The sequence below is a fragment of the Accipiter gentilis genome, chromosome 12 (assembly GCF_929443795.1).
Source record: "Accipiter gentilis chromosome 12, bAccGen1.1, whole genome shotgun sequence".
Lineage (NCBI taxonomy): Eukaryota > Metazoa > Chordata > Aves > Accipitriformes > Accipitridae > Astur > Astur gentilis.
The window spans coordinates 25,357,031-25,379,154 of record NC_064891.1 but is presented as its reverse complement, the minus strand read 5'-3'; the positions used below and the strand labels follow the sequence as shown (position 1 = coordinate 25,379,154).

Genomic DNA, 22,124 nt, shown 5'->3' with positions numbered 1-22,124 from the left:
CAGCTCCTCCACTCAGACATGAGCTCAGGGTGGGCAATGCCCACCACCAGGCAAGGAGCAGCCCTTCGGGGCCAGGGCCTTCTGCCTGGGGTGCCCCAGGAAAGCAGGGACCACGTCAGGAAGAGAACCAGGAGCCCTGGCTGCCGAATCAGCCCCTCGGCCCTCAAGGATGGTCAGGCAGATCCCTCCTTGCAGTCACCTGAGCATCCACCCCCACAGCCCTCAGGGCTTCCATGCCTGTTTTCAGAGACGTCCTTGACCTGGCAGCACTCATGAAATTGGGTCTGAGGGCCTTACCAGTACTCTTGAGCTTCTCAACTGTTGGCGACAAGTGAGGCTGCAAGAAGAGGTCTTTTGCCATCTTCGTTCCACCCTTGCTCCAGGTCAAGAACTGCAGCAGGTGGCTGGCCGATGGCTTTCTTGCTCCCTGCAAAAAGCCTACTCCTCCTCTCTGCTCTCCTCCACCGCCACCCTTCACCACCTCCAGTGCTGTTGTGCTGCCTCTCTCCGCCTTCTCCTCCTCACTGCAGAGCAGCTCTTCTAGAGAAGAACAGAGCGGCGGCAAGAACAGCTCCCAGCGCCTGGCGTCCCCTCGGCCTTGCCGGGGTGTGTGGGGTGGATGCTGGTCCCGATGGGGAAAGAGGGGCTGTCACCACTGTGATGCGGGGCTGTCCCCCTGTGACCCCAGACTGTGTCACAGAGGGGCTGCACGCACCCACCTGCCCAGGCCCTGCCAGGGGGGCTCTGCAGTGGGAAGGGTCTTCAGGGGGCTGCCCCCACCTCCCTGTCTCCAGACCAGGAGGGGCTTCCCCAGGCGGGGGCTCAACCCTGCCATGTCCCCACGTGGGGACACCAGGCTCGAAGTGCTTATGGGCTTCCTTCTACCCTTCCCTGCTTCTTCCTGCCTCTCTTACCCAACGTGTCTGCAGCGGGGAGCGGCGGGCTCCCCTGACTGGCGGAGCTTTGGCAGGCGGTGGCTGCTCACACCCGTTTTGGAGCCGGCTGGAACCGTCCCCGACTGGCCCCAGCAGCACCTGAGCCGCTCCCACCTGGGTCCCGCTGCAGCTCCACTGCTGCTCACCCCTTGCCATCCACGCCCAGCACAGAGCACCCTTGCCACCGCAAACCACGTCTTTGAGGGACCCTTGGGACACGCATCCATCATAGACGCTGCCTTTAGCATCCTCACAGTGGAAATGAACGGCACCCCTCTGCCCTCAGAGCAGACCATAGGGGTTACTCCTAACAGTGGTGTTACGGGTGCACGACTAACCAAATCCAACAGGAGTTAAAACTCAGATTTATTCTTCAGCAAAAGTTAGTTAGAAGTCCGGTAACATTTTCTAAAACCACAGGCTCGATGATGTAAAGACAATGAATACTACACGGCCGACTTAAGAATCCCCGAGATTTAAAGTGATGACTCAAAACGCGCCTATCACTCCCCTAAAAGCTGAGGGCTCTCTCCCTCGAGGAGCTACCTCGGGCGGTGCCCCGACCCGAGGGGGAGTCCCCGACTGCAGACCCGCTGCTCCGAGGAGGACTGATTCCAGTGTGTCCTCTGGCGGGACCCCGTTTATAGCCCTGTCGAATCTGACCTGTGGTCATTTAATTCTATCGGCTAGGAGGGTCACCTCGGTGTACCTGGCGCATCTCAGTTGGCCAGTTCAAATTTCAACCTGCAGCCTCCAGGGTTTCCTTCCCCTTCTCCCTTCCTGGAGAAGTTTTGTTTCCTGCTGGCAGGAAGGATGGCGGGGGCGGGGAATGTACTGCCACAAGTGGGGCACGTATATTGGCTGAAATCGTCCCCTGCAAACCCGGCTGCAGGGCTCAGTGTCATCACAGACCTAAGGCTCATCAGCCCCCTTGACGCTTTTTCCAGTGTTGGCCCTACTACTGCACTGCCCGCGTCATCCGCGATGCTGATCTCACCTCTGTTTCCCAGCATATTTGCCTCCAAATACAACAAGCGTAGGTCACTCCCTGACCGGCTGGGCATCCCACCACCTCAGGAGGCATTACCAGAAGGGTGCTACCTGCGTGTTACAGCACCCAGGACTGAATGGCCAAGAGCTGTGACGAACCCAGGTGCTCAGGGAGAACCTGTCTGTGCCCAATTTACTTAAAAAAGAATGATGAGACTTTTTTCTTAGATCCATTCCAAATCTCCTGGTGAGACTGCACCATTGCCAAGAATATGGTCAACAACGTACCGCACAGAGAATGAGAGTAACGGCACGTTTACGTGTGAGGATTGATACAAGGAAAGAACGCGGTGGCTTTGTTACACTGGCTAGTGGTGGATAAGAAATCCTGTGTGTTGCAAAATGTATAAGGTACCAGAGGAAATTACTTCTGGCCGACCTTGCGAATTCCCTGAGAAGAGAAACACCTTAGGCCCTCTCCAGATACCTTGGCTTGGAGCGTCAATGTGCTTTGCGACAAAAGAATGTAAATCAAGAGAGGACAGATAGTAGTTACTATCGAACATTCTTCCGGATAAGCTGTATCAGACCTGTAAAGCGTCCCACTGCACAGAAGAATCACTAGAAAAGGGTCGACCAGCAGACAAGCGAGGAAGGCTGTCGAAGGCCACCAGAGGACCCCCGAAGACCACCAAAGACCTCGAGTGCGCCTGCGCCGAGGACATTTACATACACTAGCGAGCTCCCGGGACTCAGGTGAATGCGTTCATTGTTCCCACGAGAAACCACGAACGCGTACATCCACTTCGTGTCTAGCCTCCTCTGTTGGAAGACAGGCGGGCGGAGCGATCCCCGCGCGTCCAGCGCTCCCCTAAAGAGCGCCTGCTTTCTCGAACTCCCAAACCGAGCCTTAGCGCCTTTCTGAAGTGCCGACTGACGGTGACACCCCCTCACTCGGCGGCCGCCCTGCCGCGCCCCGCCGGTGCTGCCGCAGCGGGGACCGGAGGCGAAGGGCCGAGCCGGAGGCCTTGCCGCGGCCTCGGGCGCCCGGCGGGGGCGGGGGGGGGGGAGCCGCTCCGGCCTCCGCCCGGGCTGGCAGCGGGGCGCGGCCGCGGGGGGGCGCTGCGCCTGCCGCGCCGCCCCGTCTCCGCGGCGTAGGCGGCGGCGCGGCCCGCCATGGCGGAGCCGCTGTGGCGCGCGGGCGGCGCCGTGTACCGCTCCCGCGACCCCGTCCGCAACCTGCGCGTCCGGTGAGCGGCCGCCCTCGCCCCCCCCACGCCACGCCGCGCCTGCCGGCCCGCCGTGACGCTCCCTCCCTCCCTCCTTCCCCGCAGGGTCCGCGTCCAGCGGGTCACCTCGGCCGGGCCCCTCCTGCCGCAGGCCCCGCCGCCGCTCGCCGGCCCGCGCGGCGCCGAGCTGCTGGGCCTGGCCGACCGCGCCGCGACCGGTACGTGGGGCGGCCGGGGAGGGGGGGAGGGCGGGGGCAGCGCCGCCGGAGGTGACCGGGCCCTCTCCCGCAGCTGCCCGGCGGCCCCCGGACGACGAGGAAGAGGAGGCCGAGGTGGGGTGGCAGGAGAAGCTCTTCAGCCAGGTGGGGCGGCGGCGGCGGCGGCGGCGGGCCGTGGGGGAGCGGGGGGAGGGGGGAGCTTGCGGGAGCTCCTTCTCGTTGTGCCGCCGACGGCCCCCCTGCCCCGCTTCACTGTAGGGTCTCTTGCTTCGGGGTGAGCTGCTGCGCCCGAGCCCCTCTAGGTGGGCATCGGCGGGTGCTGTCGGCCGTCGCACGGCTGAGTAGGGCCGGAGCCGCTCCGGAGCTCGGGTTTGCAGGGATTCCCGACGGATCTTGCCTCTCTCGGTGGCGGCTCTGGAAATCTGATCTGAAAAGCGTTTGTGGCTCAGACAAGGCTGGGGAAAAGCAGCTTTTGCGCTTTACCTGTGGTGCTCTCAGTTTGAGGTGGATCTGTACCAAAATGAGTCAGCCTGCCAGACTCCCCTGGACCGGCAGTACCATGAGGAGATCTTGAAATTGGAGAAGGCTGGAGGTCGGAAGAACTATCGCATCTTCACCTACACGGATCACGACCGATTCACCAACCTAGAGGAGGTACCAGCTCTTAGTTATGCATAATCTATACAGCAGCGACTGTCAAAACCACCAGGCCTACTGCATTTGTTGGGAACATTTGTTGGTTCTTGGTAATGCAGACGCAAGCCAGGTATCCTGTATGCAGGAGGACGCACTGCTTCTGCAAAGCAGCTTCATCTGGTGCCCCAGACCTGGGCTGAGATCTTCTTATTTCAAAATGATGGCCAGGGGCAGCTTGGAGGCACTTGGCTTTTTAGCATTGCTCTGTAGGTAACTTGCTGGGTGGAGTTCCGCTGTACTTTGCCACAAGAACAGCAAATAAGTTCTACAGTCTTTTAGCAGTTTGTTCTTTCATGTGGGTGCGTACATACCTGTTCTCCTCCAAGAGTGGAGCTGTGTTTGGGAAAAATGTCCCGTTATCATTAAGGTAGTTCCTGTCTGTTTCTCTCTTCCAGCACTGCCAGAAGGTAACTGACTCAGATCATGAGGTACCATCGTATCTGGCAGAGAGGATGGCCAATGTGAGAAGGAGAAGACAAGACCATAGGCCAGTGTGAGTGCAAATTGGGGCTCGGAGCTTGCTAATGCAGGTTTCCTGGTGCTGGTGCCCCAGCTGCGGAGCAGCCTGGTCTGTGGAAGTTGGTGGCTTGAGCTGTGTTGCACTTGGAATCTGGCAGTTTGACTCCTCATTGTAGGGGTGTCATGGTTTAACCCCAGCCAGCAACTAAGCACCACGCAGCCGCTCACTCACTTCCCCCCCCACCCAGCGGGATGGGGGAGAGAATTGGAAAAAAAAAGTAAAACTCATGATTTGAGATAAGAATGGTTTAATAGAACAGAAAAGAAGACACTAATAATGATAATGGCAACACTAATAAAATTACAATAGTAGTAATAAAAGGATTGGAATATACAAGTGATGCACAATGCAATTGCTCACAACCCACCGACCGACACCCAGTTAATCGCCCCACCCCCACTCCCCCCAGTTTCTATACTAGATGTGACATCCCATGGTATGGAATACCCTGTTGGCCAGTTTGGGTCAGCTGCACTGTTTGTGTCCCCTCCCAACTTCTTGCGCCCCTCCAGCCTTCTTGCTGGCTGGGCATGAGAAGCTGAAAAATCCTTGACTTTAGACTAAACGTTACTTAGCAACAACTGAAAACATCAGTGTGTTATCAACATTCTTCTCATACTGAATCCAAATCATAACACAATACCAGCTACTAGACAGAAAATTAACTCTATCCCAGCTGAAACCAGGACGTGGGGGTTCAGTTCTGCCTGTGCTGGGCTGCTGAGGTGAGCTGTGACTTGTGCTGCTCTATTGTTGACAGAGAAGCAAGTTCTCTGAAGTCGAAAATCATCACCTGGGAACCCTCAGAAGAATTTATAAAGAACAATCATGTGATTAACACGCCTGTCCAGACTATGTACATCATGGGGGACTTGGGACCTTATGGGAAGTAAGTAAAATCCTGAAGTAATCTTAATTTCATAGAAGGAAACCCATCTTCTCTCCTTACTCAAATCTCCTGTTTCTTTCATTAGTTAAGGGAAGAGAATTCCAAGAGCTCAGTAACTTGGGCTGCGTTTCTTTCTGCCTCTTTCCTCCATTGGGAGGTAACTGAGTGTATCCCTCCAAAAGGCTTCTTAAACTAATGTAGGAAAGTATGGGTGTATTTGTTCCCTTCCGTACCCCCCCATGTGCCTTTACCAGCTCTGCTGTTCCAGAGCAAGAGTGTCCACGTTCTCTGATGTCTTCCATTAGGCTTGGTCACAGGGAGTATGAACATGTTCTTTGCACAATCAAGGTGGATGGCAATGGGGTGATCACAGTGAAGCCTGACTTTACTGGCACCAAAGGAGCCTACCGGTGAGTGGGACAGGGCTGATACCTGTTGTGGGGCTGATACAGAGCGCTGAAATGGCTGTTTCCTGGTCACCCTTCAGGCAGTAGATCAGCACTTAAATCGAGGGATATTTTTTAGTTTTATTCCAGAGATTCCTAAGACAAGATTATCGTGTACTTGTGTGTGGTGTCACTCTGTGCGTGATGTGTGGGGCTTTGGTGCCAGTCCCTAGGGCTACAGGTTATGCATATGCTGGACACAAGCAAGTCTTCCTTTTTGAGTCCTTGATGCTGGCAGGCAATTGGGAGCGAGGAGAGGGCTGTTAGCGCCCTTGTGTTACTGTACAGGCCTGGTGGAGGGGGGACTGCTGTGTCAGGATGGCACAGTTGATGCTCTTGCTGCCTGTGCCTATTCTCTGCATAACGGGGGAGTTTTGCCCATGTGTTTTGGGGCTCTGCAGGATCGAGCTGGATGGAGAGAAGCGAGAGGTGTGGAAGTACACCATTGAGAATGCGTCTGTCCAAGTGCAGCCAGAGGAGGAGGAACGCGAGCAGCACGTGTTCAGAGATGTAAGGACTGGCCTCCACTGATCATATTGACTAGTTCTCCTAATTTGACAGAGGGAGCTCAGACCCTCATGTAGATGTAATTGTTAGTGCTGTAGACACCTAAAGTTGACAAAATGAATGTCACTGGCAGTGAGTCTCATCATGCCCAGCAATCTGAGAACTCCGACAAATACTCCCTGACTGCTTCATTCCTTACTCTAGGTAGAGACCTTGTCCAATATTAGGTGTGTTGGCCTCTGACTGCAGTGACCTATGTAGTGAGAACTCATGCACGAAACCACCTAAATTAGTGCCTTTCTAGTGTCACCTGCCAATGGTTTTCCTTCCCTTTTGAGCAGTTGGCAAACCTTTTCCTTGGTCTTCCTCTTGCTGCCCATATACTTATTGAATGATTTCTTGTTACCTGTAATGTCCCAGGATATTTGGATCTCATTTTATGTCTTGATCTTTCTGAATTGCCTTTTTGGCTGTGGCAGTTTACAAAGGTATTTAACTTTTTAGCTTTTCATTTGTACGTTTCCTTACTGTCATGGGCAAAACGGACTCAACTTGGGGAAAAACTAATTTGATTTATTACCAATCAAATCAGAGTAGGATAATGAGAAATAAAAACTAAAACCTAAAACGCCTTCCCACCACCCCTCCCTTCTTCCTGGGCTTAACTTTACTCCCAAGTTCTCTACCTCCTCCCCTGCAGTGGCACAGAGGGACAGGGAATGGGGGTCGCGGTCAGTTCATCACACATTGTCTCTGACGTTCCTTCCTTCTCAGGGGGAGGACTCCTCACTCTTCCCCTGCTCCACTGTGGGGTCCCTCCCACAGGAGACAGTCATTCACGAGTTTCTCCATGAGTCCTTTCCGCAGGCTGCCGTTCTTCATGACCTGCTCCAGCGTGGGTCCCTTCCATGGGCTGCAGTCCTTCAGGCACACACTGCTCCAGCATGGGTCCCCCACGGGGTCACAAGTCCTGCCGGCAAACCTGCTCCAGCGTGGGCTCCTCTTTCCACAGGGCCACAGGTCCTGCCAGGAGCCTGCTCCAGTGCGGGCTTCCCACGGGGTCACAGCCTCCTTTGGGCATCCACCTGCTCTGGCATGGGGTCCTGCCCAGCTGCAGGTGGATAGCTGCTCCACCGTGGACCTCCATGGGCTGCAGGGGGGACAGCCTGCCTCACCATGGTCTTTACCACGGGCTGCAGGGGAATCTCTGCTCTGGTGCCTGGAGCACCTCCTCCCCCTCCTCTTTCACTGACCTTGGTGTCTGCAGAGTTGTTTCTCTCGCATATTCTTACTCGTCTTTCCAGCTGCAATTGCTGTAGTGCAGCAACTTTATCCACTTCTTAAATACGTTATCCCAGAGGCACTACCACCATCAATGATGGGCTTGGCTTTGGCCAGCGGCAGGTCAATCTTGGAGCCGGCTGGCATTGGCCCTGTCGGACATAGGGGAAGCTTCCAGCAGCTTCTCACAGAAGCCACCCCTGTAGCCCTGCCACTACCAAAACCTTGCCACACAAACCCAATACAATTCTCTATATCTGTTATAACGATTAAAAAAACCTGGTATGCTAAGCCTGTCGACAATTTAAACTGGTTTTGAGTTATGTCCATTTCAATTTTTGCAATAAGACAATCAAAAATACACTTTTTCTAATCTCCTTGTTCTGTGTTTCCAGCTGTACAGTCGGCACAAGGAATACCTCAGCGGTCTCGTAGGCTCCGAATTTGAAACGGTGAGTGTTAAAGGATTTTCAGTCATGGATTTCTCTAGGTTTGCTTTATTAACAACTCAGAGTTGGGCCACCACCACAGTGAATGGCAAACTTCCAAAAATTTCTCAGTCTTATATACCTTTTACCACCCATTATCCCAGTCCAAAATCTTTGTAATTCTCTAGTTGATCTTGGTTCCCATGTCGTTGTCATTCATCAGTTTATCTCATCAGTTCTTGTGTCCTGGTTCTTCTGAAGTTAGTGGTTGTAGGCAGAAGGTCTTGGGTCACCACAGTCACTTATCTTCTTACACATCAAAGATCACCTTTGAATTTCTGAAAATCACTCAGGCTATTCTATTTATTTATCTTGTTCTAAAGTTAATCACTTACTTCCATGTTTTAGGTCTAAGATGTATGATCCTTCTTCTGTTGATTCAGCTTGACTGGGTTTTTAGCCAGCTATGGTGGGGGCTACACATAGGACAAATGATGCTTATGCATATTGTTTTATAAGCACCTGCATTCTATTAATCACATCTAAAGTAATCTGTAATCATTAGTTATATGTCTGATATGAATAGTCTTAGAAACAATGAGGCTTAAGGCCTAGTTCCCCTTGCAGTGAGTACCTGCGGCACTTGGCAGGGACCTAGAGCCCTGCTGCCTTTGGAGACCGTTGACCTGTTTAGCACGACTGCCATTTGTACCACAGTCTCTAAAGACTGTTTCATTCTGGGTGTTGGCAACTTTTACCTTGTGGCTTCCAACAGAAAATTGGTTTCAAAAGGGACAGGTTGCAATGGATATGGGACCTGCAGAGATCCATCCTGCATCTGTTGGACCAGCAGCAGAGCGTGCTGAATGCTGCAGTCTCTGTGAAACTGCATGCATTGTCTGAAGGCCTTTTACTATAATCTTTTAAGAAAGGAAGTACTTTGATAGAGTGTCTCAGCTCATCCTATGCTTCCCCCCGCTTCCCCCACCTCAGGCAAGTGCAGGAACACTACAGAAGAAACAGGACTGTGATTTCTGCAAGTGACTTCTCACTACATTTTATAACCATCTTGGAGTCTGTAAGAGACTGAGTTACAGAATAGTAAACTCCTGTGGTCTAGGAATTTGGTTTCTCTAGAAAGCCTGTCTCCAGAGTCACTGTTCACTTCTGGAAAGTGATGTGAGAAGTCATGGCTCCTACCTGGCCAGCAGAGTGAGTCATTTATGTACAAACATCTCTGAAGTATCCATGTGAGGCCTTGTTGGGAGGGGATGTATGAGGTTCCACCAGTGGTCATTGAGCTCTTTATATTGTTTATCTGCTTGTTCTTACAGATTCTTCCTGGTACACTGCGGCTTTTTGTGAATGGAGAAATAGGTGAGTCCTCATTATAAACAGTGACTATAGGGGCAAATCTGGTTCTGCTGGGATGGCTGAGGCTATGAAGGGTCATGGAATCATAGAATCATTTAGGTTGGAAAAGACCTTCAAGATCATCGAGTCCAACCATTAACCGTGCCCACTAAACCAGGTCCTGAAGTACCCTGTCCACTTGCTTTTTGAATATCTCCAGGTATGGTGACTCAACCACTTCCCTGGGCAGCCCATTCCAATGTCTGACAACCCTCTCAGTAAAAAAATTTTTCCTAATATCTAACCTAAATTTCCCTTGCCTCAACTTGAGGCCATTTCCTCTTGTCCTATCTCCAGCCACCTGACAGAAGAGACCAATACCCACCTCACTACAACCCCCTTTCAGGTAGTTGTAGAGAGTGATAAGGTCTCCCCTCAGCCTCCTCTTTTCTAGACTAAACAGCCCCAGTTCCCTCAGCCGCTCCTCGTAAGACTTACTTAGCAACAACTGAAAACGTCAGTGTGTTATCAACGTTCTTCTCTGTCCTGGTTTCAGCTGGGATAGAGTTAACTGTCTTCCTAGTAGCTGGTACAGTGCTATGTTTTGAGTTCAGCATGCGAAGAATGTTGATAACACTGATGTTTTCAGTTGTTGCTCAGTGTTGTTTAGACTATAGTCAAGGATTTTTCAGCTTCTCATGGCCAGCCAGGGCACAAGAAGTTGGCACAGGACACAACCAAGGCACCTGACCCAAACTGGCCAACGGTGTATTCCATACCATGGGACGTCCCATCTAGTTTAGGAACTGGGAAGTGGGGAGGGCAGGGAATCGCTGCTCGGGGACTGGCGGGGTGTCGGTCGGCGGGTGGTGAGCTATTGCCCTGTGCATCATTTGTACATTCCAATCCTTTTATTACTACTGTTGTCATTTTATTAGTGTTATCATTATCATTATAATTTCTTCTTTTCTGCTCTATTAAATCGTTCTTATCTCAACCCAGAAGTTTTACCTTTTTTTCCCGAGTTCCTCCCCCATCCCACTGGATGGGGGAAGTGAGCGAGCGGCTGCGTGGTACTTAGTTGCTGGCTGGAGTTAAACCACGACATTCTCATACCAAACTCAAAAACATAACACTATACCAGTTATTAGGAAGACAATTAACTATCCCAGCTGAAACCAGGACAGTGGACTAACCCCTTGAGTGGCATCTACAGATTGGAGGTTACAAATACTGCAGCTGTTCCAGGAAGACATAGAGATCTGAAAAAAGGAGAGCAGATTGGGAAGTTAATAGAGATTATAGCAAAGAAAGAAATTAAATGTGTGACCTCCCTAATGATAACAGGGCTAGTCTAGAGACGGAATCTTCTCTGAGGGTCATATTCTGTTACTTTGAAGATCCTGGCTTTCCCAGCTTCCAGCAGTAACTGGTCGTCCATGACGTTACTGGTGCTGGCTCTTCCAAAAGTCTACAGTGGGCACTGGAGGAGTTTGTGTGGAAGGAAGCAGCTGAAGTTAATTATCTCTTCTTCTCAGTTTCAGCTCAAGGCTATGAGTATGACAACCTCTATGTCCATTTCTTCCTGGAGCTACCTAACCGTAAGTGTTCACGTTTCCAGCCATATCACAGCAGTTTAAGGAATGAAGCATAGTCCATCAGATCAGCTTTGCTGAAAGTCAGTAAAAGTTAATGTCGGTGCTGGGATCTAGTCAGAGGTCTTCGGAGCTAAAATTGTAGAACTCAGTTGCTTGAACTAATCTCATATCTGGGAGAAAATAGTATCTTCCCCTCTCGTCTCTTCCAAATCAGGCTGGGAGAGATCCATTGACTTCTCAACCAGTGGTGATGATGTCCAGCAGTCTACCCAAAGTTCATTCCTTGTACTGTGGAGAATACTCTTCCTGTCTTCTCCATCTCAGCAATGACCCTGTCTGATTTCAGTGCTCACCATCATGTTCTCATGTTTTGTGCTGACACTAGCATTTTAAATTTTGACCAATAAGTAAGGTTCCCAGCACTAACATGCGTATCCTGCTGCATGTTTAATTCCCCTGAAGCTATGGCTCTGGCTCCCCTCTCTGATTATATCCTGATGTTTGTCCAAAGAGGTACCACTTGTGCTATTCAGTACATTTAGATAAGGTTCTACTTTTAAGATGGAGTTGCTGCTTTTCATCAACAGTTCAGGGCATTCTGGGGAGCAGCCATTGCCTGGAACAAGTCAGGGTGGGACACACCTAGGGAAATTCAGTGTGGGTGATGTGACCTGTCATCCCAGTCATCTGGGACTGACTCTGAGCTGCTCTGGTTTGTAAGTCCTCCCTCCCTCTTACCCAAAGCATTCACCACTGTGCTTATGTTCTCCTTTTCTCCCAGAGTGGTCAAGCCCTGCGTTCCAGCAGCTATCAGGAGTGACACAGACCTGTGCCACCAAGACAGTGGGCTGGGTAAGGATGCTTTCAGACCTGCAGAGCAGTTTGAACAGGCATTCTCTGAAATGGAACATGTGTTACAAGCTACAGATACATTCAGCAAAGGTCCTGACTTGAGAGCTCCTTTCAAGGGCAGAGCCTGTTTAGTATTCTCCTCATTCTAGTTATACTTGCCATTTTTCAGGGTGCCACTGTGTCCAAATAAAACTAGGCAAACCAAAACTGCTTCAAAGCAGTTTCTGGAACCTCACTTTTTTCTTCCTTCTGGCTGATTGATTGCCTTTGGAGCTTTGATTTTTGTGTTCTCAAATGCTCAGAGTTAATGAAGCACTGTTCTCACTTGCCTGGGGCAGGAATGCACACAGTCTCTAAATTGATTTCTCAAAATTAACCCCTCCTCCTATCTGGGAGGTTGGTTCCATTGCCGTCTCCAACTCTTATCTTACAAAATCCAAATTTTATCAACTTTTTAATGTCTTTTGTGTGAGATATTTTGCATATTACAAAAATAATTATCATAAAACATTGCAGTAATACCATTGTTTGAGGTATTTTGCTTGGCTCCTGTAAAGACTGGTGGTGTAGTAGTTACACAACTGGCTGAATTGTCATTTGAGGTGTGTTACTCTTTCCCATTTTTCATTCTTTTTAACAGCCTGTTCCATCAACATGGCACTTGGGAGTGTATGCAGGTCCATTATGCAGTCAGGTGTTTGTTAGCGTGATGTAATTGATCTTGTTTGGGCATCATTACCTCTTTTCCACCATTAGTTCTTTTCTCCCTGCTCTCTGTGCCCCCTGCAATGCTAGTGGTGAATTCTCTTGTCCAGGAATCTGATCTCTGTCCTGTTCCTTTTCTAGGATAACGTGGCATACTTCTCCTACCCCTTCACTTTGGAAATGTTTTTCACCCAAGGAGACGAATTGGAAGGTGTGTTCCCTTGTTCCTCTGAAACGTGAAACTCTGAAATCTTTTGATTGCAGTGTAGGCATCATGCTGTCTGGCATGTTGTTGGTCCCTCACCAAGATGAAAGGACAGATTTAAACAAAGGGAAAAGTTGCTCGTTCAGCAAATGTTCACCTTGTCACCACACAACCTCTGGGCACATACTGTATTTGCCCTGCCCAGCAGTGCAATAGCATTTGTATGGAATCATTGATGTTGCCCTGCTTCCAGGCTGTAGCCAGCTTTATCCAATTGCAAAACTACTTGGATCTTAGCTTGTCTGTCTCAAAATGCCTGGCATGCTGGTCTGTGTTGCCATGCGTGGTGTACTGCGTAGAGCCCTGGGACACTGCAGCAAAAGAAACAGGCAGCTTTTTTTGTACACAGCTAAAACTCTCCGAGTCTTAGGTTTGTAGACGCGCTCAGTGACCTGTATACTCTTTTTATAGTTAATGTCACTTTGAAACTTCCAGCTCTATTTCAAGCTGGGCTTCTCTGCTGCCTGTTCCTGCTGCTTTACTATGCTACTGCTGCTTCCTCACTGACGTCATTGCTCATTGGATTGCAATTGCTAGGGACAGCTTTGCAGCATGCCTTGCCACTTGAATCCAATGTATGCATTGGATTTGAGTATTCAACAAATACTAATGGATTTTCAGCCTAGAATAAACACAATGAGTTTGTTTCACCATGGAAAACAGAAATGCTTGGAGACCTGTAGGAGAATCCAAGTTAATAATCCTCCAGTAGTGGTGGGAAAGGTCAGAGATAAAAAGGTTCCCTTGTTTGGCAACAGATCATTCACAAAAGATTGTCTTGTCTGCTCAAAGATAATTGAGGAACCAGTTTGGACTTGCTCTCAAAACAAAGAATTTTCCCAAATGTTTAACATCTTTTCAACAATTCTCAAATCTGAGGGTTCAGCTTTTACAAGGGAAAATAATCACCCATCTAGGTTAGTCATTGTAGAAGAAATACAGAAAGGACTTCCTACTAGCGGAGTTGGGTGTTTAGCTTTTTTTCTCTGTGATAGTCTCCCTCACAAAGCTGTGATCTGCTGCCCTTCCTTGTAGACAGTCTCCCTCAGTGGCCTGTTCTCTACTTTGAGGTCCTCTCCCTGGATTTCTGGCAGAGGTATCGCGTTGAAGGATATGGTTCCTTGGTGCTGCCAGCATCTCCAGGTAAAACATACTTGGACTGTTATGTTAATTGGCTGGGAGAATGAGTTGAGTGATTCTCTTGGGAATGGATTCAGCTGGTCATGGGGAGGCTTTGCCTTTGCATGCTGGAGGGGATAGTTAGCTGTCTGTGGGGCACCAAAGAAGGATTTGATGCATCCTGCACCATTCTGCCTTGTTGTTGAGACGCATCATGTGTTGCTGTCCTTGCTCCTTCAGTGGTTCTGTCACAAGATCTCGCGTGATAGAGCTCTGGGATGATGCTGTATATCCATCTTTACAATAGCTGTAGCCCTCTCTGTCCCACGTGGAATCTGAGGGTCACAACTATTCTGACACCCATATGTAGTAAGGAGATGCTCCTCACGGGCACTTTCAGCGCTGGCTGTGTGACTGTATGGGGCTGACTCATTGGGAAAATGTTAAAGAGATACCATGCAGAGTTTCCATTTCCACTCTACTGTGGTTTGGGTCAGCAGGTATCCATCTACCATGCTGTCCTCTGTGACTCTGATTAGATTGTTGGTCATAGCTGCTAAGCTGTCCTATTGTCCTGGGTCAGGTCTCCACATGCTCACCATCCCTACCTGGCGCCCTGTGGAGCTGGGGACAGTTGCTGAGCTGAGGAGATTTTTCATTGGTGGATCTCCTGAGCTGGAGGACATAACCTACGTCAGGATACCATCAACCTTCAAGGTGGGCTTAGCTGCAGGGCATTGCTCTTGCTGGGAAATGGTAGATTATGCTCTTGGCTTCAGGTGTCTGTGGACAGCCTAGAGCAGATTTGAACAAGGATGGGCTGGTGGTCCTGTCCTTCTGACTAAAGAAATGTCTCCTTTGTGAGACTTGTGATCATGAACAGAGGAATGGGCAAATGCTGAGGCAGACCCCTCTGCCTTCTGAGGTGTGTGCAGCTTAGAGAAGTGGGTGAATGTGGACCAAAGCCTTGACTTACCGTTGCCTGTGCTGGCCCTGTCCAGGAAGTGTCTGTCAGGTCAGCATTTGTTACCAGCTATAGACTTCTTCCTGTGTTTTTGTAAGGAATCTGGGCTGTACTGTGGCTGGAACAGTTTCCTGAAGCCAGAAGCCAATAGGTATAAGGCAGGCAGAAATTTCATGTTCTTAAGAAAGCTGCAGAGGTGCTTGCTGGTGTAACGAGCAAGTTGGTCTTAGTAGCAGCTTTGTGTGGGAATAATGCAGTTGTTGAAACCTTCCTCCAGCACTGCACTATCAGCTTGCTAGTGTTTAGGTCCTGCCCTCAGCACAGCCTGGAACCATCTGCCCTTCTTTCTGATCTCGCTTTCTATGTGCAGCGGGAAAGGGAGAGACTGTCCTCACAGGAGTGCATGCTCTCGGTGGGGCATGCTCATTTTTGCTAGGGTCAGCTTGCTGCAGCAGGTTGCAGGCTGTGGTTACTCTAATTTGTACCATCTTTGCAGGGAGAGCGTCTGAGCCGCTTTGGTTTTCGCACAGAGACAACAGGGAGTGTCACGTTCCGGCTTTACTGCCTGCAGCAGTCTAAGTAAGTGCAGCAAAGTGAGTATGAGCTCCATCTTGTGTGCTGTGCTTTAGCAGGCCTGACCTCCTATTGTACTTCTCTGCAGAGCCTTTCTGGAAACCAGTGCCCTGAGGCAGCGTGTGCAGAGTGTACTGGACCGGCTTGGAGGCTTCAGCCAGCAGAGCTCCGTCTACAACGTTTTGGGTAGGGTTTTCAGTGTCATTCTCCTTGGCGAGCCTTTAGCTCACTTTTGCCCCCTTTTTACAGAGTGGACAGGATATTTCAAGAGAATCCATTACCATGGGGATAATTTTCCCCTCATGAGCTCTCTGAGTCCATAGCAGAGGTTAAATGTTCACACCTGAGCTGGAAACTTCAGGAGGCATCAGTCCTCAGCAGGCAGGAGGGATAACCGTGCTGTGAGGGCAAAGCCTAGGCTGGGCTGCCCAGTCTTGCCTGGCACTGAGCATAGCTTGTAGCACTGATGCACAGGCTCTGTGTCTGATTCCATTATGCACAGAGTAAAGACAGTGCTAGAAATAAGAGAGCAGCAAGGACCAAGTGCTTTGTTGGTAGAACTTAGTAATAGGAAGTGAGACTCCTGCTCCAGGAGAGCTGATGTTCAGTGGACAGACTCATCCCTTCCCTGAGGCTGTCTGATGCATTCTGTCACCTGCTGTGTTGTAGAGGCTTTCCAGAGGGCACGGCGCCGGATGCAGGAAGCACGCGAGAGCCTTCCTCAGGACCTCATCAGCACCTCTGCCTCTACTGTGCACCAGTCGCAGGAACCATGATTGACCACCTCCACTGCCTGGGAGCATTTAGCATCTTCTCTCTGACACGAGCTCCCGTTGTTCAGTAGGAGTCACAGTGCTGGTGCCTGGAAGCTTTCGAAGCCCTTCCTTTGTCATTTTCCTTGGGTGGGGGAAGGAGTCTGTAACACATCCAGACCCAGAATCTTTGCATTTCCACAGGAACCTGTGGAAGGAGCACCATTTCTTCAAGGCATTTTGTTACCAGGCCCTAACAACACAGCCAATTATCCACATTTTTGCTGAGCAGACTAAAATACTGACATGGGACCTGTGAACCCTTAACACCTTTTCAGGAATTGAATAGTAAATGATTAGAACAATTTCAAGTCTACATAACTTGGTAGATTTAGTTTTCTTCCTAAAGAAAAGGGTGATGTTGAAGGTCAAGGCATGAATGCTCTTTGAGATTTAATGAAATGAGTAGATAACTTCTTGAGAAGTGCTGATAATCATTGTCAGCATTTGTAGCTATGGGTCAGTCAATACTAAAATGAATCTGTTCCAACTGTGCCTTAAGATTGATTCATTCCTAGAGAGAAAGCTTTCTGCTACATGTAATATATGAAAGCAAAGCAAAGGAGTGACATTTGACAGATTGAGAACTGGAGAAAAGGGTTACGTTCTGTATTGCCTTGTGTGTGCTCATAACATTTCTGGCTCTGCAGTGATGAGCAGGAGGATTCTTTGTTCAAGAATACAACTGAAAACACACATTCCCCTTAGTTCATAGCAGAACTTTGGCTGGGGCTGGACAGTTTGCAGACAACGAGAGCAGATCATAACATTTGCACATCAGCTGAACTTTGAACTGTTCAAGCTGTTCCTTTGAGCTACGGTTCATTGTTCCGTCTCTGATTGCAGTATTCTGCATTGCTTCCTGGGGAAGCATGTGTGTACCTGGTTTTTACCCAGTTTCTTCTGTTCTTTTCTCAGACTTTTGTTTTCTTTCCTGTTTTTGTTCCTGTCTCAAGTTGACAGAAGCGAGGCTACCTGCAGACTGACAGTGCTGCTGTGTTCATTTGTGCACAAGTCATATTTCCATGTGTTCTCCTCTGCTCCTAACACAAGGGATAGGAAAAAAAGTCTCAGGCTGAGATCATGCAGGTCTGAATGTGTCTGTAAAGTTAGAATTCACAGGCAGAATATGAAATAGGAATTGGCCTTCCTCCTTTTGCTCTGCACGTTCCTCCTTCACAGGGAGCATGAGACTCATGGCTGCAGCAATGTGTGTGATTATTAGAACATCCCCCTCTTCCCTGCTGCTCCGTTGTCTTCCTCACTCCCTGCTTGCCATATTGATCCTGTCCCAGCCTTCACTGGGAAAACCAAACTCCTAGCTTTGTTCCTCCTTCACCTTTGTTGTAATTCCTAGATCTGTTTGACAGCTTGAATGTGTCTGGCAGTTTCAACTGTAAAATGATTTTTGCTCACCTTCCTCGCCTGCTACCCCTCCTTTTTGATGGAAGAGTGTGTATTAGATTGCATGGCCTGTTAAGCAGAGCACAGTGTCCTTGGCCTCGAGCTGGATGTTGTGTCTTGTGCATGAATCAGTTCTCCACTTAGGCCTTTGATGTGATGGCTGTGAAGGCACAGGCCCAGTTCTGGAGGACCGGATTTCAGGTGTGTGCACTATCATGGTCTTTAGTAATCTAGTCACGTTTCACCAGAGATTGACCCACTCAGTGCCCAGGATGAAAAGCATTCACTGAGTATGTAGCACTTGCTATCTCTTTTTTTTAATCATAATTCATGTCATGGCTCTGTATGTTTATTGCATGCTATCTAAGCAATACTTAATTTCCTTCTGGGTGTTTCTGTTGTGCTTATCACTAATAGCTGAATTGCATGTCTCTGAAACCCTTTTCAGGATTGAGTTACAAGGTCAAGAAAATATTCTTTTCATCAGTAAAGCAACAAAACACCTTTCTGATTGAGATGATGCCAAAGGCAGATCCTGTTAGAGAGTGGACTCTTCTGATTATAAGGTCAGGTTCCCAACTCGTGCTCATTGCTCAGCACATTTTTATGGCAGGATTTGGTGTATTGAGTGTTGAGATTACACAGAGGCACAGTAAGGTTTACATAATGATACTAGTTTTGCTAGTTAAAACTCTGAATAGTGTAAAATCTTACAGAAACTCAAGAGAGCAAAATTTGAAAATAAAAAATTACTGTAATCAAAGAAGTAATTCTTCCAAAGTAAGATACTGTTAGCAGTTTTTCACCTTCATACTCGCAGCCTCCTTTGCCAGACAGAACAAAATGGTGATCGTAAAAGGTGTTTTGGAGAAAGCCTTCAGCAAATGTTCTTTGAATATGCCCTTTTATAAATGAAACTAGCAAATTTCCATATACATGTATGAAAATGTCACTGATCTTTTAATAAAACTGGCATTTGGTGCAGGGCTTGTGCTCTGAACTTGCTGAGGAGCCCGGCCAGCTGGAATGGGGGTTATGTATTGACCAGGTATGCACAGATGAAATAGGAGGTGGCCCATGGGGACTGGCAGAAGGGGAGGCCAGTGATCTCCTGGAAGTTGTGAGGATTTCCCCTGTGCAAAAGTGTCCCTACACTTTGCACCAGAGGGGTGCCTTTGCATTGAAGCTCAACAGGAGAAGGGAGAGGAAGGGGCAGTTGTGGGTGCAATAGAGCTTGGGATGGGAGGGCACTAGTTAATAGGACAGAGGAGCCTGGCAGACTGGGCGATGCCATGAACTGAAGATGGAGGGAGGCTGGAGGGCAGGAGGAGCCTGCCGCAGGTGCAGGCTAGGCAGTGCTTCAGACTCCTGGGGGGACCAGAGCAGGTCTAGCAGTGAGAGTCAGAGGTTGGTGCTGTCCCTGGTGCATGGCCAGCAGCCCCCCAGCTCTGGCTACATCAGCTGCAGCAACGTAGCTGGGTTCTCTTGAGCTTTGTTGGGGCAGACTGGATCTTGCGATGTTTTTTTGAGTGCCAGCTGAAATTCCAGCTGAACGGGCTGGAATCCTGCAACCTTACCAGTGATGTGGTCTGCATGAGGGCAGGAGCCAGCTGAAAGTCCCTAGGGGCCTTCCGGGCATCTCATTAAATAAACTATGTAAACAGAGGGTAATTGCAGAAATGTTGGCTTGGTGGACGAAAAGGCTGTGGGCAGTTGGCAGGGCTTGCATGATACAAATCAACAGCCATTAGAAATTCCAGTGTAAATGTATCAGAAAAAGAAGACCTAGAAATGAGTCATTCACGTGACTGGGGGAGCAGCTTTCCACCAAAGAAGTCAGACCCCAGGAATGGGTTTCGCTCTCAACTGGGGAAGATTTGGGCTGTGATAACTTGAAACTAGAGCCTTGCCAGCAAACCTCAAACACCTCTTTGGCTTGGTCCCATCCCAGTGCTTGTGATGAACTGGGGAAACAGCGTTTTTCTCCTGATGTGACTGCAGGGGACATTCTGGCCTGGGAGGGTGGGCTGTGCTGCCTGTCTTCCACGCTGCCGTCCCAGCAGCCAGAGGTTGTGCAGCCGGGAGGTGTGTTTGGGAAGGATGTTGGGCTGCATGCGAAGCAGAGCTGCAAGCTCTGGAGGAGGAGCTGCAGCAGGCACATGTCCTACAGAGATTTGTCTTGCCACTGCGTGGTGCGTGGGGAGGGAAAGGTGTGTGTTACCTGCACTGTGGGGTTTAAGTGGTCATTATTAAACAACTACCAGAGGTTGCTTGTTGGCTCAATATATTTTAATTTTAGTCGCTGTGTTGGAGTGTCAGAGGAAAGCTCCCTGCGGGCCCTCTCCTGGCAGTGAAGTGAAAGAGTGAGTTGCTTTGCCTTTCACCCCCAGCTGCCTTTTTATTATGCTTATCGTCTACTCAAGGTGCAGCCTGTGTTCTGGAAAGCTCATGTCAGTATTTCAGTGCAAGGCAGAGTACAACTGACCCGAGCAAAATCACACTTCATTGGATCAGTCAAAAAATAAGTATCTGTGTGCCCCTTTTCCTGCATTGAAATGATTGCTTTGGTTTGATTTAATTTCTCTCGCTGCTTTGGTTCGAGCAGGTTTTTAAAGTGAACGCTAGTGCTGTGTGGACAAGGTACTTCCCTTTCTCTAGCATCTATCAAGATCTTTTTCTAGAGTAACACAAAAAATCAGAAAGGACTGATAGAATCAGACTTTTTGATAATTTATTTGCAAGTCCTTACATTTTTAAAAAAAAATCTGACTTTCAAAACAATTGGGAGGATTTCTGCAATGTATGAAAGAGAAACTTCTCTTGGAGGTGTGCAATTCCAGGTTGTTTCAAGCTTTCCAGATCTGAGAAAGAGGATTGGCCCTTTGGGCAGGTGGGAAAGGTGAATTTCCTGTGACTTAATCTGTCCTTGGAAAGCTAGAAAGGTCAAGCTGGATATCAAGATCTAGTCCACTGCTTTCCTTCAGGCAACATCACCTTAGTCAAAGCCCGAGACATGTTTGTTCAACCTATTCTTTACATGAAGATGGAGTCTACAGATCATCCCTTCCAGATGGTTGGGGGGGGGGGGGGTCTGTAGCAAATTTTCTTGTACAGAGCAATTGATGGTGACAGCTTGTGCCTGAGCTGAGCAAAGTCTGTTGTCAGGCTGCTGTTGGAGGCATGAGAAGGAGGGAGCGTATGATTCCTGCCAGGTGGTTATTGTTTCTCTGGGGGGTTCCCATCCCACGCTGCCAGTGCCTGTGATATCTTGTTCTCTGCTGCTGGTCTCCTTGTGAATTCTATGATGCTCTCTTACGGCTCTGGAGATGGCATCGAGAGTCTGAGAGATCAGACAAGCTGTGGACCCAAGTGAACGGCCACTTTTCCTGCTGTGGCTGGAAACACCGAGCCCAGCTTGCTTCTCAACTCTTTGCTTGTGATGTCCAATGTTTTCCACCGCAGTTGTGCTTGCAAGGGCTGGATTCCCACACTCTTCCCCTTGGTCACTTCCCCTTCTCTATCCTTTCCCCTCTTCTGTCCCATTTTGACGTTTTCTTCTTTGTGTGCATGTCACACACAGACCTCTGTATGCATATAGGTCTGTGTGTTTAGTCCTGGGTGTAGTTTAATCCTGGAGTAGTTTTGGCCCTGCTTTCTCTTTGCACCCAGCTATGCCCCTTGCCCCTCACTATTAGCACACAAGCCACTCTGCTTCTTTTGTGCACCCCTGCAGCCCTTCACCCCGTGAGAGCAGAGCTGAGCTGTGATACCGTGACACCAGCCTGTGTCATCTCTACCTTCCTGGGGCTCCTGGCCTCGCCAGGCACCCTGCGTTGAACAGAAACAACCTGAGATGGTGCAAGGTGTGCAGAACAGCTGGGTGGTGTGGATGCGGTGTGCCCTGCAAACCCAGGCTGACCAAAACTGCAGCCTGGGGAGAGACCCTTCATGCACAGGGCACAGCTCTTCCCTTTTTTCCACAACCATCAGATGCCTTTCTGGGTGCCATGCCTCAGCCTCTGCGAGTCATGGCATAGTTTCCCTTCCCTCCTAACCTCATCTCCCTTCTTCATTGACGTCACCCACTCCTACAGGGCTTGGCTGGACTCTTGCCCCACGGGCACTGTGGAGACAGGAGTCCTGTCCTCAGAAAAGCGATGGCAAAGCATCCTCCTGTCGCTTGCACACATAAGATTGTAGGTTATATTCGCTTTTCAAAAGCAACTTTTTAATAACTCTTGGCATAGAGACAAGTGTTTGGAGTAATCGCTGTTGGCATCTTCTCTGTTCCCCTAGCACGGGGAGAGGGAACCTACAGCTTGTCAGCTGGATCCGCTTGT

At 49.4% G+C, this 22,124-nt stretch overlaps 1 protein-coding gene across 3 annotated transcripts; it reads left to right on the top strand.

Annotated features, from left to right (window-relative positions):
* The first annotated feature begins 3,076 nt into the window (after positions 1–3,076).
* LOC126044993 (Meckel syndrome type 1 protein-like) lies at positions 3,077–20,480 on the top strand. 3 transcript variants are annotated; one of them, XM_049815478.1, is made up of 18 exons: positions 3,077–3,175; positions 3,260–3,372; positions 3,446–3,516; positions 3,871–4,026; positions 4,464–4,561; positions 5,349–5,477; positions 5,783–5,887; positions 6,325–6,433; positions 8,107–8,163; positions 9,474–9,516; positions 11,031–11,093; positions 11,872–11,942; positions 12,789–12,858; positions 13,948–14,055; positions 14,615–14,748; positions 15,492–15,574; positions 15,657–15,754; positions 16,238–20,479. In XM_049815478.1, exons 1-18 carry the CDS (start codon positions 3,102–3,104, stop codon positions 16,342–16,344), a joined length of 1,689 nt encoding a protein of 562 aa, XP_049671435.1. In that variant the 5' UTR covers positions 3,077–3,101; the 3' UTR covers positions 16,345–20,479. The 3 variants fall into 3 exon arrangements, 2 of the variants coding, with proteins under 2 accessions (XP_049671435.1, XP_049671436.1); XR_007507878.1 differs by lacking the exon at positions 14,615–14,748 and having other exon boundaries at positions 3,088–3,175; positions 16,238–16,272; XM_049815479.1 differs by lacking the exons at positions 3,260–3,372; positions 3,446–3,516 and having other exon boundaries at positions 3,112–3,175; positions 16,238–20,480.
* The last annotated feature ends 1,644 nt before the right edge of the window (positions 20,481–22,124 follow it).